Raw genomic sequence first — 18,395 nt, forward strand, 5'->3', positions numbered from 1 at the left:
GAATTTCCAACACTGAGCATAAAAAGGTGCAAGATTTTTGAAGAATATATTCCTAGTTTACATAAATCAATGATGTGAGTCAAGATGTTCACAAAATTGGTTTATTTGGAAGATGTCAATGTTTCTGGATACATTTATGAAATGTCAAAGAAACCTAACGGTGGTGGGGGGGGTGTTTCTTCAAATTATCATTTTAAAGCTATGCTCTTTAGAACTTTAAATTGCTGCAATGCGTTTTCGGCTGTTTGTAAAATTCCATTTCAAAATAATTTCATAATTTGCTTTCCTCCTTTTTTTTTTGACCTATGAAACAAAATAGTATCTCTGAGCAAATTTGCTTTTTCCATATACAGTACTATGAAGTAAGAACTGTTATTGCTGATGTTTCCTACGTACCGCTTGAGATTGTCTAGTTTTTGATAACGGGGAGCAGCGTGAGCGTCCTGTCATTACATTAGAACATTGTTTTGAGATGAAACAAAACAAAAAACATTTTTGGTAGATTTTGTGACTGTGTGTGTGCTTTTCTCAGGCTCAAAACTTTACATAATTAAGCCCAGTTGATCCAAAGACTACATTTAAAATTTAAATTCATCAAAAAGATTAAACTGTTACCTCTAGAACACTGAGCCAAAAATTAGTAATCTTTTTCTAAATTATACCCGTTATTGCCTTTTCTCATACTCCCAGAATGTCCAGTCCCTACTTTGTTTCTTCACTCATTCACCCACAAATAAACATCATCCAAAGTCAAAGGGGTCATGTTTCCTCCCCTCTAGGGTGTGCATGCCAACGTTCAGAAACCACTCTGTTGAAATTATGCCCAGCTGGTTCTTATAGAAAAATGATACTGGGGGATTTAAGTCAGAGGAATGTCAGAATGTTTTACAACACAAACTGAATTTTGAAGGACAAGTAGGAATGAGAGAAGTAGGAAGGAAGGGATTTCTAAGTTGATTTTCCAAGGTTTTTAGGAAAGGGACAACTTGATACACTTAGGGACTAACTAAAGAACTGGGTAAAGTGGCTCAGTGCCCATAACCATGGATCAGTGGTTAGGGTGCCAGCCTCGTACACCAGGGCTGGTGGGTTTGAACCCAGCCAGGCCTGGGAAACAACAACAACAAAGGGTATTGTGGCAGCATCTGTAGTTCCAGCTACTTGGGAGGCTGAGGCAAGAGAATCACTTAACCCCAAGAGTTTGAGGGTGCTGTGATGCTATGATGCTATAGCACTCTACCCAGGGCAACATAATGAGATGGTCGCAAAAAAAAAAAAAAAGAGGGTAAAGTCAGATCAAGAAGGGTCTAGACATTAATGCTTACATGAGTCTTATCCTGCATTGAGAATTTCAAGCAGAATAAAACACCCACACTTGAATTTTAGTAAAGTCACTTAGGAATTAGTGTGGAAGAGATATCAGATATTGAGAGGAGACATGGATCAACCAAAGCAATATTAGTTTACTGAAATAATCTAGGTTTGAACTAAGTTAAGAGGGCAGGTAGTGAACAATTTACACCCTTGTTATACTAAAAGTGTGCAATCAGCAACATGAGCACAAACTTGGAGCTTGTCAGACATAGAATCTTGTGCAATATCCCTTATCTGAAATTAGGTAAACAAAGATAAGGAATACAGCAGGGGCAATTACTCGGGCAGATCACTATTTTAGGTATGGTCACTTTGAAGTGTTTGGGAGACATCCAAGGAAGCTGATCCACAGTAGTTGGAATATGAGTCTGGAGACTGGGATGAAGACGCAGTTTAGCATTTATCAACTTGTTGGCATCTGAACCCATGGTCTGACCCACGTTTGCCCAGGAAAAGAATATCCAGGCAGGCAGAGGGCCCAGGAGGGAGCCTTAAGAAACATCATTATTTAAAAGTCCCATACAGCAAAAGGTACTCCACAAGAAACAGAAGGAACTTCCAGTGGTAGGAAGAAACAATGTGAGGTGCGGGAAGAGAGTCCAAGTGGCAGGATGGTCAATATTCTTGTTTTCCAGCAGAGGTCACACAGGAAGAGGCAAGAGTCCGTTGGATTTGGCAATCTTGATGGCAGAGTAAAGCTAACAGGTGGAGATTATTTCCCATTAAGTTCTTTCTTGACCTTAGTATGTGGGGATGCAATTTAAAGATGCTGCATCGTTCAAAGTTCAGATGAGTAGAATATGTGGAAGAAACTTGGTATGGAGCCAACTTGCAAATATTCTCTCTTCCATTAGACGGTAAATTCTTTGAAGCATAAGGAAGGCACGTATAAGATGAGTAAGACCCAGTCTTAACCCTAAGAGTTTATAACAAGTAAGAATAAGACAACTGTAGTACAAGATGGGGCATTACAATTTATAAAATATTATGGGGATTCAAAAAAGGAATACACCATATGCAGACAATTAGAAAAGACTACATCTCAGCTGTTAACACAGAATTGCACATACTAAGTACTTAAACTATATTAAATGCTTTCTCTCTTAACAAATCTGGTGAATTAGTAATAAAGACAAAGTCCCATTTATTCCAAAATCCAAGCAAACTTCAAAACTTATTCATGAGATATTTATTAAAATAACACATTTAGGGAAAAAATCAATACAATGTATATCATTACTGAAAACTGTATACCATCATACAAAAAAGGATTTTTATTCTGGGAAGCTGATGTCTAATTTATGGCAAGTTTTACTTTCAGAAATAAAATCACAGAATAACACAATCTAATTCAATCTTAAAGGCTGGCATGCTGAGCAAGGAATGTTCTTATTCTTTGTAGAAGCTCCTTCTTTACACTGTCAGGTACCAGGGCTGAAACACAAAAATACATACGAGTAAGAAGATTCTAATTCATACATGTCAATTTAAGATCTGACACTTTATTCAGGATTACCAATACGATAATCTCATAAATAACCCTCATGGTTTAATACCTAAATATACTGCATGTTGATGAGAGGAAAACATGAGAAAATTCTTTCAGCTAGAAGCAGAGGTCATTTTTAAACAAAGAAGCTAGAGGCTATACCAAATAGATACCTTTGTTTTAAATACATCTATGCTTGATCAAAATCACCATTAACATAGCCAAAAGACAAATTGGGGAAATGCTGTTACATAAAAGGGCTGATCTCTCTACTACACAACTGCTTCAAATCAATAAGAAAAAGACCAGCAGATTAATAGGAAAATGAGCAACGGAGATGAAGAAAAGGAAAAATATGTAGTTCTTCAATATAAAAGGGGTTCAGTCTCAGAAGAGAAATGCAAATTAAAATAATGTTCAGATGAAATGTTTGACCAATAAGGCTAATCCAAAAGTCAACAATATACTGTGTTGGTAAGAATGAGGATATTAGGTGGGAGTATAAACTGGTTATGTTTTAAAAGGTAATGTGGCATTATTTTATTGCAATAATGAATGTACATACTTTCTGATCCAGCCAAAATACAAAAAAACGCTACAGTAGTTCTGTTACATTTTTACTTTTGACCCATGTAACCTATTACCTATTCAGATTAAACCACGAATGTGAAAAAACTAAAACTTCTAATGTATTTGCTGTGTCCAAGGGAAATGGAAAACTTCAGTACAGTTCAATTTTCCTACAAAAAATTATACAAATAAGTATTCATATCAAAGAGAATACTTCTCTTTATAAATCGTTTAGTTTAAGCCTACCTACAAGATACAGAATTCAAATCCACTTAAAATGTAATCAATAGTTATACCGTTAACCAAAATAATGATGATTGAGTCAAAATCATCATCATCAAAATAATGATGATCAGTTACAGGTGTAACTATAAAGGGATAGCCTGAGGGAGATTTGGGGGAGTGAGGGAATTGCTTATTCTGTATCTTGACTATAGTGGTAGTTATATATATTTACACATGTATACGAAGTTCACGTAACTGCACATTAAAAAACGTCAGTTTTACTGTGTTATTTAAAATGGTCTACTCTTAACAACAGTAAGAAGACAAAGGCACAAAAGATTTATTTTTATTTCTTTTCACTATTTGATCATTCACTAGCAAGGGAACTACAAGAAACTGAAACACCCAAGGTACAAGGTGTTAAAGGAAGCAAAGGATAATTCCTAACCTTACGACCGGTTCCTAAATAATGTTAACAAGCTAAGAATCACAGAAGAAAACAGAAAAATTAGTGGAAATTTAAATATAAATTTGTACGATGACCAAATAATGTTTTTTTCTTATCCCTGAAACATACTTTTTTTAAAAAGGTATGTTTTCCAGCTATAAATACGCCTGAGGTATGGTTAACAAGGACCATGGGATTCTACAGCTTCTTCCCAGCAGTTAGCAGCTCAGAAAATTAGAGTGTTCTATACTAGTAATTTTCAAACATACTTTTTACACTTCCAATCTTTTTACTATCTCTGAGTGAGAAAACACTGTATGTATGGGCTGTCTAATTGCCCTTCCACTTACAACTACGAAAAAACTCCAACTTGACCAAATTAAAACGTGGCTACATCTGAGGTAAAACTGATGTAGTTCCTGACTTCATATTTATTACACATCATCAGTTTTAATATAATATTCCTCATACTTTCTTTGCCTCTGTAAACAAGCACTAAAAGAAAAAACTAAGAAGGTGTTTGCATTGTGAGTCTTACTATGGATTACCCTCAACACGAAGTGATGGAGCTACGAAATTCTTAAGTAGACATTCAAGAAGACAAATCTTCATTTATTTTTAATAAGGAAAGAGATAGCTGAGCAATGACTCAGTGGCTGGAGGAAACTTTGAATTATTAAATATTTAAATGGACTCAGGCCATATCTGACAAAGTTTATAAATCCTAGCTTGGGGTAATATTTGTTTCTATTAAATACCATGCTTTAAAAATTATCTGCCTGACAAACCATATCAGCTTGTATTATTAGTATACTGGTTTAGAGTATAAAAACATTTATCCGCTATTATTTAATTTGTTACTCAAGACTATGCTAATTCTTCCCACATAAGACAACACAAGTAACTAAATGACTTTGGAAAGGGTGCTTTTCTTTATAAATAAAGAAGGAAAATCTGAATCAGGGAGAGAAAATCTCATCTTCAGCAGATGTTTCTTTTGATGTATTCCTTACCTCTGCCTTTTGGAGTGATTTCAGCCACCAAGTCATCAACAGTAACGTGTTCTAGTCCTTTTTCTTTAATTACCTCTTATGCAAAAGCAAAAAACAAATCATATCATTTAAAATCATTATCTGTAAGAAAGATTTTCATAGAGGAAGGATTAAGATCATGTTTTTAGAGTATAGACTGGTCTTAAAAAAAAAAAGAGGACACTTTGAAAATTCAGTTCAACCTTAGAAACACATTAAGTACAACAGCCTCCATAATAGCTGACCACCTCCCCACACTGACCATCGCCTTAGGCTGACCTAAATTTCACAGACCAGACATGCACCACATGTACTTATCAGTACACGAGGCCTAGTTCCTTATGTTGACTACCTCTGTCCATTGAGCAGTTTGTTACAATCCCTTGGATGGTCAACTTACAGAGGTTCTACTGTATTCTCTAGATTTAAATGATAAAAGTCCATTCATTAAAGTATCAGCTAAATAGCCTTAATTTAATTGTATCACCCAGAATGAATTTTAATTGTGGTCAAGTTTAATATTTTTAAAAGTCCTGAAACTTATAACTATTATAATTAATATTTACCATATCCTTATTAGGTGCTTGCCAGTATTTACTATTCACAATAATCTAATCGGCTCACATTCCCCCCCACCTTAGTAGGTAAGATAAATAAGGCTTAAAGATTAACTCATCCAAACATGAGTTGAATCCCAGATCTAGTCTTTCACCAGAGAAAATCTGTATGACCTTAAAGGCAATGCTTTGGCTACTTTGCCTTCCTACAGTTAATATATAAAATGTAATGGAGATTCATTAAAAACATCCAGAATTCCATTATACCAAAAGCTGAGTCAGAAAACAGGCTCATCTTAGTGACACGTGTAATCTATTAAGTGGTATCATCATCAACACCCAGCAATTTAACAAGTTTCACGTCTACATTTTTTTTAAGTAAGTGTAATTCGCTAAGCACTTTTATATAATAAATTTTCAAAAGAACCTTGTTATTTTGAAAGGAGAGCTATAACTTTTCTAAGCGCTCACTTTGTTATCTAAAACATTAGGAAGAATAACGTTGTGGAAAAACATGGGATTCCACATTTTGATATAAGAGAAAATCTTGAGCGCTCATGCCTCTCTTGTCATAAAAGAAACACAAAGAAAATTCCTAAATACAAAGAAAATTCCTAAAAATGTAAGAATTAGGTCTTGCAGGGAAATATTACTCAAGATTAAATTTCCTATTTGTTTAAAAATTATGCCTGAGTACTCAATATACCTTAAAATACTGACTATACATTTTTTAGCAATTCCCAAATCAATTCAGTCCAGAGCAATGGGATTAGCTTATCTTCTAAATGAGATTGATTACCTTTACAGTGTGCCTTCAATTGATCCTTCCAGCCACATTCAATTAATTTAGCTCTCAGCAACTCTTTGAGGCTGTTGAAAAATAAATGTTTTCAAATTAAACAACGTATAACATCTCAGGGAGAAATGTTTGAAGTAAAGGTTCAACTGTGCAACTAAAATTACCCTGCTCTCTAGTTGCACAATTTTAATTTAACTGTGCCCCTAATCTTGGTTCTATTACTATATATTCTTTGATTTTATGCAAGCCATTTTAAATTCTGGGACTTTCATTTCATCATTTTCTGAGCAAAATTAAAGCGTAGAGGCTAAAACATTTTTCAAGAAATTACTCTGGCCTTCTAACATACCCTCCAACACCAGGAAAATATCATGGCTATTGTACAACTTCTAGACTATTAATTGAACTTGAAACAAGCATACAACTGAAATCTTCAAATTCCAAAATTCATTCTTTGACCACAACTTCTTCCCTTTAATTCTCTTATTTTCCCCATATCCCACTCCCTAACCTCACAGACTGCCCCTTCTAAATTACATACTGACTACAGTATTTCACTCTCTTTAAGACTGTGGTTTCCTCCCTATTTTAACAATTTGGTAACTGGTATCCCTGTTACAATTGGCAGCATTTTCTTTTCTAATAATAGTAAAAAAGTAATGGTATTATAACTAATAACCTCACAGATGCAAGAGAACATTTTCTTACCTTTTTATCATACCCACTCTTACAAATTTTCAGGTAACCTACATCATTTAACTTCTCAGCCTAAACATGTCATACTCCAAACCAAAAGGATACCCTTTTTCTCCAAACCATTTCTTCCTTGATATTCCTAGATAGACACCTGACAGTTCCATCTTGGTATTTAAGTAGGTCTTTCAATACTAACAGGGCCAAAAGCCAACTTTTTATTCTGTACCACTTCATTCTGTTCTTCTCAGAACGGCAACTCCATTCTTCTGGTTCTCAGGCTAGGAAACTTGGCAATACCCTTCAGCTACCTTGTTAACACCACAAAATCAATCCTACTAGTTTCAGTTTTAAAACAGAACTAAAATTCAAATGTTTCCCACGATCTCTGCTATGACTACCCCAGTTCAAGCCTCCATCTTCTCTTGAATATTATCACAGGCGCCTAGGTTGTCTTCTTGCTCCTTCCCTTGTACACTTCATTCTCTTCCCACTGCTCAAAACCTTTCAGTGCCTTCCTAATTAACTCAGAATAAAATTCTAAGGTTTTAGAGCCTGAGTGATCCTCCATGATCTGCCTTCCCCCAGCAATGCCCTCGCCCAGTTTACTCAGTCTTGTTCGCTTCCATGTGTTCCTTAACAACGCCGTGCAATCTCCTGTCTCAGGATCTGTGTTTCCTTGCACTCCCTCACATCCTGCTCATCTCTTATCATTGCAGCCTCCTTTGTTTTTTCAAAGACAGAGTCTCATTTAGTTGTCCTTGGTAGAGTGCCAGGGCATCATAGCTCACAGCAACCTCAGACTCTTGGGCTCAAGTGATTCTCTTGCCTCAGCTTCCCGAGTAGCTGGGACTACAAGCGTCTGCCCCAGCGCCTGGCTATTTTTAGAGAGGCTGTCTCACTCTGGCTCAGGCTGGTCTCAAAACCATTAGCTCAGGGAATCCACCCACCTCGGCCTCCCCGAGTGCCAGGATTATAGGTGTGAGCCACTGCACCTGGCCCGTCCTTTGTTTTTTCTATCCAAAATATCACACCTTATTCTTCTGCTTTATTGTTCTTCTCATCACCATCTAACATACTACCTATTCCTTTTATGTATCCTCCCATTGTAATGTAAGCTCCATGAAAGCACAGACTTCATTGTTATCTACACCTATATCTCCAGCACCTTAATAGGGCATAGCATATGAAAGAGACTCAGTAACTTCCAGCTGCACCAACAAAAAACAAACAAAAACCAATACATTGAATGAATACTATACTGCCAGTACTATCTTCTTAAGTGACCTGAGGAACTGGTCTACATGCTTCCTTTCTCATAATTAGGACAACTGTTCCTACTTTTAAAAACGTAGAAAAATTCTAAGCTTGCCTTTCCATTTTTAACCCTTCTTTATTTTTCTGCCACCTATCTAGACACCTTCAAATCTATCCTCCATACTGACAGAGTAAGATTCCCAAAGTGTAAATGTGATCTAGTCATTCCCTTTCTTAAAAATTTTTAATGATTCCCACAAGCTAAAAATAAAATCAGTAACAGATCTTTTTTGCAAACCCTACCACCCATTTTCGTGCCTGTTGGTTTTAACAGACAAAAATTAGTCATTCTCAGGGTATGGGTAAAGTTCTAGAAATGGAAACATGACCTAGCCATGGCTGATCACAATCTCTGCTAGGTAGAGCCTCCTTGAGGATAAAGCCAATATAGAGGAAAGCAGACTTGATAAGATAAAGGAATTTTTCTTGGCAACAATTTTAGAGTGCCTGGCCTCAGTGGTGCCTGAAGAAATTTCGAGCCCTAGACTTTTTAGATAGATGAGGTTATACATTTTCACTCGTTAAGCCAGTTTCTGACTTCAGTTTTTTTTTTTTAAGAGTCTCACTTTGTCCCCCTCGGTGGAGTGTTGTGAAGTCACAGCTCACAGCAACCTCAAACTTTTGGGCTCAAGTAATTCTCTTGCCTCAGTCTCCCAAGTAGTTGGGATTACAAGCGCCTGCCACAACACCCAGCTATTTTTAGAGACAGGGTCTCACTCTGGCTCAGGCTGGTCTCAAACTCTTGAGCTCAAGCAATCCACCCACCTCACCTTCCAGAGTGCTGGGATTACAGGCATGAGCCACCACACCCGCCCGGCCCCAGCTGTCATTTTCAACTGAAAGAATTCTGACTCATACACAAACCACACACTTCCTGTGCACTATTCCAGCCACATGGCTTTCATACTTTACCCCCTAGGTTTCTTTTATTATATTGCATTTCCCAGGATTATGTCGTAGTAAAGCCCTGTGACTTTGCGTATTCTGTTTTATCTGTCCAGAAAGTTCTCTAGTTTATCGGCTCAGAGAACTGCTACCCTTCTGCCTAGGTGAAACGCTTCTTTTATTATTTTGTGGGATCTTAAATGGTCACATTAAACCCCAGGGAGAGTTAGACGTCTCCTGTTATTTCTCTTACACATTTTTTCACCCTGCTTCTGGGAACCTTCCTGATTCCCTTCTGTACGTCTAAACCCGTTCAATCTTCAAATAAGTACTTGGCCGATTATGTGCCAGGCATGTTGATAGATGCTGAATATACAATGGGGTTTCTGCTGTTAAGGAACTTAGACTATATTGGAGGACACAAACTAGCAAAGCAGATGGTTAGAATGTGATTCAATGGCATTATTAAACAAGGTTATTTGGGACACAAAAACATTCCTTGAAGAGGTAATATCTAAATTAAAACTTGAAAAATGAGCGAAAACTGATGAGAAGGTAGAAGGGTATTTCAGAGAGTAAGCACATGCTATTCCGTGGTAACTAAAAGTCATTCTATCAAGGTGTCTCCCTGTTAAAACCAGTAACATTATGTCTTCAATTGTAATTACCTGGGTATGTACTTTTTCTTCTCCATTACAGTACACATTCTTTGAGAGTTATCTCAAACTCAACATTCTACATTATCAATTCCTTTCAAATTCTGCAACATGGAACAGACCTAAATTATTTTTTATAGCTGTTAGGAACAAAACCTTTTCTTATTTATTTAGATTCTTGTATCTTTTAAAGACAGTGAAATGTAATTTTCCCCGCACAATCTAGTACTTACCGTTCTCTTTCTCCAGTTTCTATCAACTTTTGGTTAATTGCTGCTCTCATCTGCGCATCTTTGTTCATCTTGCTAACCTGGACATCAATACGCAATTTTCAGATATAAAACGTTTACAAAGCATTTTCTTCTAAGTCCTCTAGGCAAGCAAACTGTTTAGCTCTTATCAAGTTAAGGAATGACAAGTTGCAAGTGTGTTAACGATATCATTACTTTGTTAAACACTTATGTGCCTGATACTGGGCTAATGCTTTGGGAGTTTTCTAAAATTACATTTAATTCCCAGAACTCATTCTGTTACATATTAATAACATTAGTATTTTACTGATGAGGAAACTGAGGCACAGAAACAGAAAGTGGTGAAGGCAGAATCTGAACTCAGGTACTTTGACCCCAGAAGCTCCAGAACTATTGAACTGCACATAACTGACTGTTGATCACTTCTGTACCTTAACTACATCCATAAATTTGAGAAAGTCACATAAACTAAATATCAGAAAAAGATTAAAGACTATTAGTAAAAAAATGAAATTACCAGATAAGGTTCTAAGTGCTTACTTTACGCTTCACTAGTATGTACCCTGAATTACAACCCCTAAACTAGATGTAAGAATGTATGCGTGTGTTTAAAAACACACACACACTGCTACTGGGATAAGGGAAAAACCAATCTCAAACTAATTCCTAACTCAGAAAATTTTCAATTTTCAGTAAACACAGACAATCAAAACGAAAATAGTGTTGAAAATAGAGAAAGGTTAGGTTTTAAAGTCACTCAGACCACTTAAAAGTTTGAGTAAAATAGAACTTGGGGTAAAATGACGTTTCTCCACCCGATCTGTCACCACCTTGGGACTACTTTTGTTGTCTCCTATCTCACCCATAAGAAAATCAGACTGACAATGAGTTTTCAGAGTTGACTTTATTTTTTTGGAGAAGAATATGGAAAAGGAGGGATTGAGAGAAAAAAACTAGGAAATGCATGCTTTTGTACTTAGAGTCTAACATTTGCAAAATAACTATAAAGTCTAGTCAGTACCATCCCTGGAAGATTGAATTTGACCTCGTCTTGGCCCCTAAAATATGGACAGTGACCTTGGACAAGTCACTTAATGCTCAAAGGCCTCAGTTTTCTCACCGGTAAAACAAGGGCGCTAGGGGTTCCCTCCCAGTTCAGACATTCTTTGGGAAAATAGAACAGGGCGGAGACAGAGGGAGAGGCGGGAGGGGAGGAGCCAGAAAACAAAGCGTGGACGGGTTTCAGGCCAACTCCAGTTGCACGCCCTGTCGGAGAGCCCTACAGGCCCGCGAGTGCGGGTCGGGGAAGCTAACGAAAGACAGTACATCGAAAGGAGCCTGGGCTGGGCCCGGGTCCCGGCCCTGAGGACCACGGGCATAGCTCACCACCATCACCGCGGGCGAGGGCCGTCCCTTCCCAGCGACGAAATGACCCTTGCGCTGATGACCGTTACCTACCACACTCTTCGGCTGCCCGGACTTAGACCCTCAGTAGCTCGGGCACCTAAGCACACAGAAAGCTAGAACACGCATTTCCGGGGCGGGGGCTCGCCGCTCTGCCTATAATGTAAGAATTTAACCAGCGCGGGCCGCCTCCTGGTCGCTCAGTCCTCTGGGTAGGGGAGTCCTGACGCTGCTGTCGCGCGGGAGTTAAGTCCCCAGAAAACTACATAGCCCGGCATGCAACGGGGTCAACTTTCCCTCGAATACTACATTTCCCAGAGGGGAGCCTGCGCCGCAATGTTTCCTGGGATGGGACCACGCCGCTTCCCAGCGACAGTGCAGGGAGCGAAGCGCGGACCTTTCAACCAGAGCTTTATTAATTCTCACGCGAGGGCCCTGGAAGGCGATGGAGGTGGCGGCAAACTGCTCCCTGCGGGTGAAGAGACCTCTGCTGGATCCCCGCTTCGAGGGTTACAAGCTCTCTCTCGAGCCGCTGCCTTGTTACCAGCTGGAACTTGACGCAGGTGGGAAGCGGCGGCGCCCCCGCCTGCCCCATTCCGCTATCCGCTTTCCGCTTTCGGCTGCCGTCGACCCAAACCTTCCCGCTTGTCTTTCTTTCTGACTCTGGCAAGCAAAGCGACTGTGGCCTTCCTTACGGCGCGTCCGGCTGGGCTGGACCCCTGGTGGCCTCTCTGGACAGTGACACCCATCCCAGAACCCCGTGGGAGTCGCCTTCGCGCGGCTCTCCCTGGCGGGACTTTAGGCCCTTCCCTTGGCTTTGCAGCCCCAGGCTGTGAGATCTGGCACGCGTGGTGCTTGGGCTACGGCCACCTGTTCGTCCCCGGCCCGGCCCCTCTTGTGGAGAAAACATAGGATCCGTCTTTCTTTCTGGAGCATCGTCTGTCAATGTGTGCGTTGAGAAACCACATCTGGGAAGATTCTTAGCTTTTGCTTGCTCTGACAGAGAGCCTTTTCTTAAAAGAGAAACTACATCCCAGGCAGAGCAGCAGTTACTTAGGTCCTAGAACGCTAAGACCTCTATCTATCGTAGAGACCATGTCTAGAAAATTTTAAGGAAAAGTTGACTTAGTAGCCATACTGCCACTACTTGTTTTGTTTGCATATAGCTGGCTAGAATATTCTCATTCCTGTTTTCGTAACGTGAAGAACGGTGGGGTTTTTTTTTTGTTAAAGGGTCCAGAGATTTTCGTTTTTTAATGCACGTCATTGCTGATTCTGATATATGCTGACAGTGATCCCTTTGATAAATGCTGATCTACATTTAATTAATAGAGCATCGAACAAGTGTTTATTCATTTATTAAATTCAGAAACATCTTTCGAAAGCCTGGTTTGTGTTACATGCCGTTGGTATCAAGAAGAATCAGACAGTGCTCAATAGAAAAAGGTTGTTGTCTAGTTAGGAAAATGTAATCTTGACAAATATAAAGTAACATGGAAAGGCGATAATAATATCTATCTTGAACCTGCATTGGGGGATCTGGGAACGCTTGCTTCGAACGGTTGATGTTTAAGTTGAGCTTTAAAGGATAAGTAGGAGTTGACTAGGGTAAGAGAAGATGAACTTGATTTTTCTTTTCATTTGCTTTCTTTTCCTCTGTCTCACCATGTTTAAACAGTCTCTCCATGCCAGTAGATGGTACTACAATGTTTAGTTAGCTAATGAATTCAAAAGATGCAGTGGCTCAAAACGCAAAGCAGTTATTTTTGCTTACAAGTCTTAACTAGTTGTGCAAGTCTATTAGTTGGTCATGCTGGTCAGCTAGGTTGTTCTTTTACTACTGTCTGGGCTCATTTTGGTGCATCTTTGTTCACTTATGAGCCTGCTAGGCAGCTCTGCTTATCTGCTTGTATGTTTGGGGGTTCTCAAACTATAGGCTGGTTTAAGATTATTTCTAATGGTCTCCCCTTACTTCTTCTCCATGTGATCTCTTACCCTTCAGCAGGCTAGCCCACATTGGTTCCAAGAGACAAGTAGCAGAGTGTAAGTTTCTTCAAGCTGCTGCTTGCAGCAAGTTTGCTCAGACCTTAACGGGCCAAAGCAAGTCTGTTAAGCCTAGAGCCAGTATGCAAAGGTCATACCAAAGAGTGTTGATCCAGGGAGTCATATGTAATTGGGACTATTATTGCTCATGCTGTTGTCACCTTTGTTGTATTTCTTCTCTTTTAGCCCCTGTTAAATTTAGCAGCAAATCTAGTCATCTCCAGATTTTGACATCTTCACCCCAGTCTAAATCACATTTATCTCTTACCTGAACTGTGGTGGCCTCCTGACTTGCCTTCCTGCGATCACTTTTGTGCTTTTTCCATTGCATGCTCTATAAGACAGTATTTATCATCCTTTTAAATTCTATATTGATTTTTTTGGTCTTGTTTCCTCCAGTAGACTGTGAGCTCCACGAAAACAACGATGTTTCTCTTTTACTCACTACTCTATCCCTAGTGCTTGGCACATGGTGGATACTCAATAAATTGAGTGAATGAAGAAGAGGAGTTGTTGAAGTTACTCCTTTCATGGGAAAGTGTGAACAGAGGGAAAGGAAAGAACTGGTATTTTGCATAGTGTACTTGCAGTCTTAGGTTGCTGGAGCAAAAAATCTGGGAAAGTGAGAGGAGATCGGAAGAGCAGTTAGCACCCTGTTTGCTTTTTGGACTTTATCTTGTCAGTCAGTGTTTTCCAGACTTTTTGTTTGTATTGGGCCATTACAATAAAGAGTAAAACTCAGCTATCATAGTTCTGCCACCTTCTGAATTTGTTAAGTGGAGATGTTATTATGTACTCTCCATCTTTTTATAAACAAAAAGATGTTTTAAACCAAAAAAAGCATAAAGTAAAATTTCTCAATAAGTAGTCTTCTAAATTGGATGTATTATTATATAAAGCTACAAAGTTGTCTTTTCCTCCACTCATTTCAGCCATGTTGCTCTGAGATTCTGTGTTTGGAATGGACAACTGGGGGATATGAGGTGTCATTTGAAGGTTTTAAGTATAGCAGGGAGATGAACGGATGTTGGGGTTGAATAGCATAGTTTATTCTCAACTCTTTCTAAGATAAGAGGAATGGAGACAACACAGTTTGGAGACCTGAGGGGCTTTCTATAAGAATTACTCAGTGGTGAAGATGAGATTATTTCTTTTAAAAATCATTAATTTTGGAGGGCTTGAGGTATAGTTGAGGAGCTTCTGACTATTTGATTTCTTTCATCCTAGCCTAAGAAGTTCACTTTAATGTAGTAAATCATTGGTGAACACTTGCGGTGTATGAAACGCTGCATTTGGCATGTGAGGATGAAGATGTCCCTGGTGCCAGAGCTTGCTACACTAAGGCTATTCTCTTGTCTTCCCTGATGTTATTAATTTTTTCAATTCTCTCTACTATATAAATAGTAAATATCTTTTACTATTCCAAAGAACTAAGTGAAAACCTTTTTATAAAACATATTTGCCTTTTGATCCAGCAATTCCATTTCTGAGTATTTATCTTGTAAATATCCTTTCCCTAAAATCTTCATTTTGTACATGTCTTTTTATATGCTTTCCCACTGTATTTCACCTGGCTAATTCATACTTTACTTTTTCATTTGGTTTACATGTTACTTCCTCGAGGATTCCCTTCTTGACTAATTACTTAGAATCTATACTGTAGAATCCGTACAGGTTGGAGTCTGTACTCTTCTTTCCCATAGTAGCCAGTACTTCATAGATTTTATCACACTTGGTGGCTTTCAGTGTTTTCTCTGCTAAGACTGTTAGTTCAGTATTGATGGGTCCTGATGGCATCTTTTTCAATGCTTTATCTTTAGGGCGGGAACATGCCTGGTAAGTGGTAGATGGTTTTGTATCACAAACACATTGATCAGCTTTTTTGAGATATAATAAATAAACTGTGCAAATTAAAAATGAACAGATTAACAAGTTTTCACATATATATATATCCATGAAATCATCACCACAATCAAGATATTAAATCAGCTGTCACCCCCCAAGTTGCCTTGTGCCCTTCTGTCACTATGGCTTTGCTCCTCTTGCATGTCTCCAAGCAACTGCCGACCTCCTTTCTGTCACTGTACAGTGGTGTGCCTTTTCTACAGTGTTATGTAGGCAGAATCTTACACTACGGACTTTTTTAGTCTGGCCACTTTTTTTTTTTTTTAACCACAGTTATTTTGAGATCTTCTTGTAGGGGGCGAGGGGTATTGAAATCTATGATTATAACTGTCGATTTTTCTATTTCACCTGGCAGTTTTATCGGTTTTGCTTTATGTATTTTGAAGGTCTGTAGCTAGCTGCACATACATTATTATTTATTATGTCCTGATAAATTGACCCCTTTATCATAATGAAATAACTTTTTTTTTTTTTATCCCTGGTAGTAGTCTTTGCTCTGAAATCTTATATTAAAATAATCACTCTGTTTTCAAGTTAGTGTTACCATACTTTTTCACTCCATCATTTTACTTTTAACTTATTTATTTCTTTGTATTTAACTTACATTTGTTATTGGCAGAAATATGGGTAGTTAACTTTTGCTTTTTTATTCAGTCTACTGATCTCTATTAATTAGACTGTGTACACTTAACAGAATTATTGATTGGGTTAGGTTGGGGTCTTTCATGTTGCTATTTGTATTCTGTTTCTGGTCTTTGGGAGAATGGAAGTTTTCCACTAGCTTCTTTTGGATTGAGGTTTTTCCTTTTTTCTTTTTTTTAATCATTTTAATTTTTTTGTTGGCCTACTAGTTATATTATCTTATTATTTTAGTATCTATTATCTTATTATTTTAGTATCCACTTCAGGTTTATAGTATACATCTTTAGCTTACTATATTATAGGATACATTCAAATGATATTATTTCATGTGAGGTATAAGAAACTTATGCTTGTATATTTTAATTTCTCTCCTTGCCTTTATGGAATTGTAATACATTTTACTTTTTCATATTATACGACAAAACGTTGTTAGTTTTGTAAATAGTTAAATATCTCTTAGAGAGATTTAAATGATAAGAAAAACTTACATATTTACGCATATAGTTGCTATTTCTAGCCCTTGTTGTTCCTCTATTTGGATCTGTATTTTTATCTGGTATAATTTTCCTTCTTCCTGAAAAACTTTTAAAATTTCATGTAGTGTGTGTCTGCTGGTCATGAACTCTTTCAGCTTTGATGGGCTGGAAGCATCATTATTGTGCCTTGGTTTTCAAAAGATACTTTAATTTTTTTGGGTGGCGCCTGTGGTTCAGTGGGTAAGGCTTGGGCCCCATATACTGAGGGTGGCAGGTTCAAACCCAGCCCAGGCCAAACTGCAACAAAAAAATAGTGGGGTGTTGTGGCAGGCACCTGTACTTCCAGCTACTTGGGAGGCTGAGGCAAGAGAATCGCGTAAGCCCAGGAGTTGGAGGTTGCTGTGAGCTGTGTGACACCGCAGCACTCTACTGAGGGCGACAAAGTAAGACTCCGTCTCTACAAAAAAAAAAAAAGAAAGATTTTTTAAATTTTTTCTTTCAATACCTTAGAGATATAGCTAGTCTTCTGCTTATATTGTTTCTGATGGGAAATTTCACATTATCTTGTTTCTGTTCTGTATATAACATGCCTTTTTTCCTCTGGCTGTTTTTGTTTTTGTTTTTTTTTTTGCTGTTTTTGGCCGGGGCCGGGTTTGAACCCACTGCCTCTGGTATATTGGGGCCAGCGCCCGACTCTTTTGAGCCACAGGTGCCACCTTTTCCTCTGGCTTTTTAAAAAAGTTTCCTCTTTTGGGCGACACCTGTGGCTCAGTGTGTAGGGCACCGGCCCCATATACCGAGGGTGGTGGGTTCAAACCCAGCCCCAGCCAAACTGCAACAAAAAAATAGCCAGGTGTTGTGGTGGGTACCAATAGTCCCAGCGACTCGGGAGGCTGAGGCAAGAGAATCACCGAAGCCCAGGAAATGGAGGTTGGTTGCTGTGAGCTGTGACACTACAGCACTCTACCAAGGGCCATAAAGTGAAACTCCATCTCTAAAAAAATAAAAAAATTTCCTCTTTTACATTGGTTTTGAGCAGTTTGATAATGTTCTTAGGTATGATTTTCTTTATAGTTCTTGTGCTTGGGGTTTGTTGAGCTGTAAACTGTAGGTTTATAGTTTCCATCAAGTTTGGAAAGATTAATCTGGCCATTATTTCTTCCAATTTTTTTCTTCTCTTCTTTGAGAACCCCACTTAACCGTTTTTTAGATCCCTGGAGGTTGACTTCAACTCATCAATACCCCCCTTTTTTTTCTTTCATTCTGTTTTCCATTTATCTTGGATAGTTTCCATTTTCATGCCCTTAATTTCGTTAAGCTTTGCTGTTGTAATGTTAATCTCTTGTTGACATCCCACATAGTGCATTTTTTTTATCTTAGAAATTGTAGTTTTCACATCTGGAAGTTTGATTAAAATCTTTTTGTCTCTTATGCTTCTTATCATTCGAACATATGGAATACACACTTGGCATAGTCATTTCAATATCATGTTAATTATAACTTCTTTGTCAGTTATGTGTTGGTGTTTACTAATTGGTTGTTCTCATTATGGATTTGTTTTCTTTTTTATGCATGCCTAATAGCCTTTGATTGGATGCCAGAAATTATGAATTTTGTCTTGTTAGATGCA

At 38.2% G+C, this 18,395-nt stretch overlaps 2 protein-coding genes across 4 annotated transcripts in view; one reads left to right on the top strand and one right to left on the bottom strand.

Annotated features, from left to right (window-relative positions):
• Nucleotides 1–1,755: 1,755 nt before the first annotated feature.
• ENY2 (ENY2, transcription and export complex 2 subunit) lies at nt 1,756–11,833 on the bottom strand. 2 transcript variants are annotated; one of them, XM_003782405.3, is made up of 5 exons: nt 11,754–11,833; nt 10,278–10,354; nt 6,494–6,564; nt 5,120–5,194; nt 1,756–2,808 (listed from the first exon to the last, which is right to left on the bottom strand). In XM_003782405.3, exons 2-5 carry the CDS (start codon nt 10,343–10,345, stop codon nt 2,732–2,734), a joined length of 291 nt encoding a protein of 96 aa, XP_003782453.1. In that variant the 5' UTR covers nt 10,346–10,354; nt 11,754–11,833; the 3' UTR covers nt 1,756–2,731. The 2 variants fall into 2 exon arrangements, with proteins under 2 accessions (XP_003782453.1, XP_003782452.1); XM_003782404.3 differs by having other exon boundaries at nt 2,530–2,808; nt 11,682–11,833.
• Nucleotides 11,834–12,035: 202 nt separating this feature from the next.
• NUDCD1 (NudC domain containing 1) overlaps nt 12,036–18,395 on the top strand; it is a 75,746-nt gene continuing 69,386 nt past the window's right edge. For both annotated transcript variants that reach the window (XM_023517250.1, XM_003782406.3), the window contains exon 1: nt 12,036–12,262. In XM_023517250.1, the coding sequence (XP_023373018.1) occupies nt 12,145–12,262 (118 nt within the window). In that variant the 5' untranslated portion in view covers nt 12,036–12,144. The remainder of the gene's footprint in view (nt 12,263–18,395) is intronic.

Source organism: Otolemur garnettii, unplaced genomic scaffold (assembly GCF_000181295.1).
Source record: "Otolemur garnettii isolate 467f Iridium unplaced genomic scaffold, OtoGar3 scaffold00004, whole genome shotgun sequence".
Classification (NCBI taxonomy): Eukaryota; Metazoa; Chordata; class Mammalia; order Primates; family Galagidae; genus Otolemur; species Otolemur garnettii.

Bases quoted from the DNA above. Each gene is read 5' to 3' on its own strand.
- ENY2 (XM_003782404.3), bottom strand. The intron at 6,565-10,277 runs GTAAGTACTAGA...ATTTTTCAACAG, and splicing joins GAAACTGGAGAAAGAGAACG to CCTCAAAGAGTTGCTGAGAG. The intron at 2,809-5,119 runs GTAAGGAATACA...TTTGTGTTTCAG, and splicing joins AATCACTCCAAAAGGCAGAG to CCCTGGTACCTGACAGTGTA.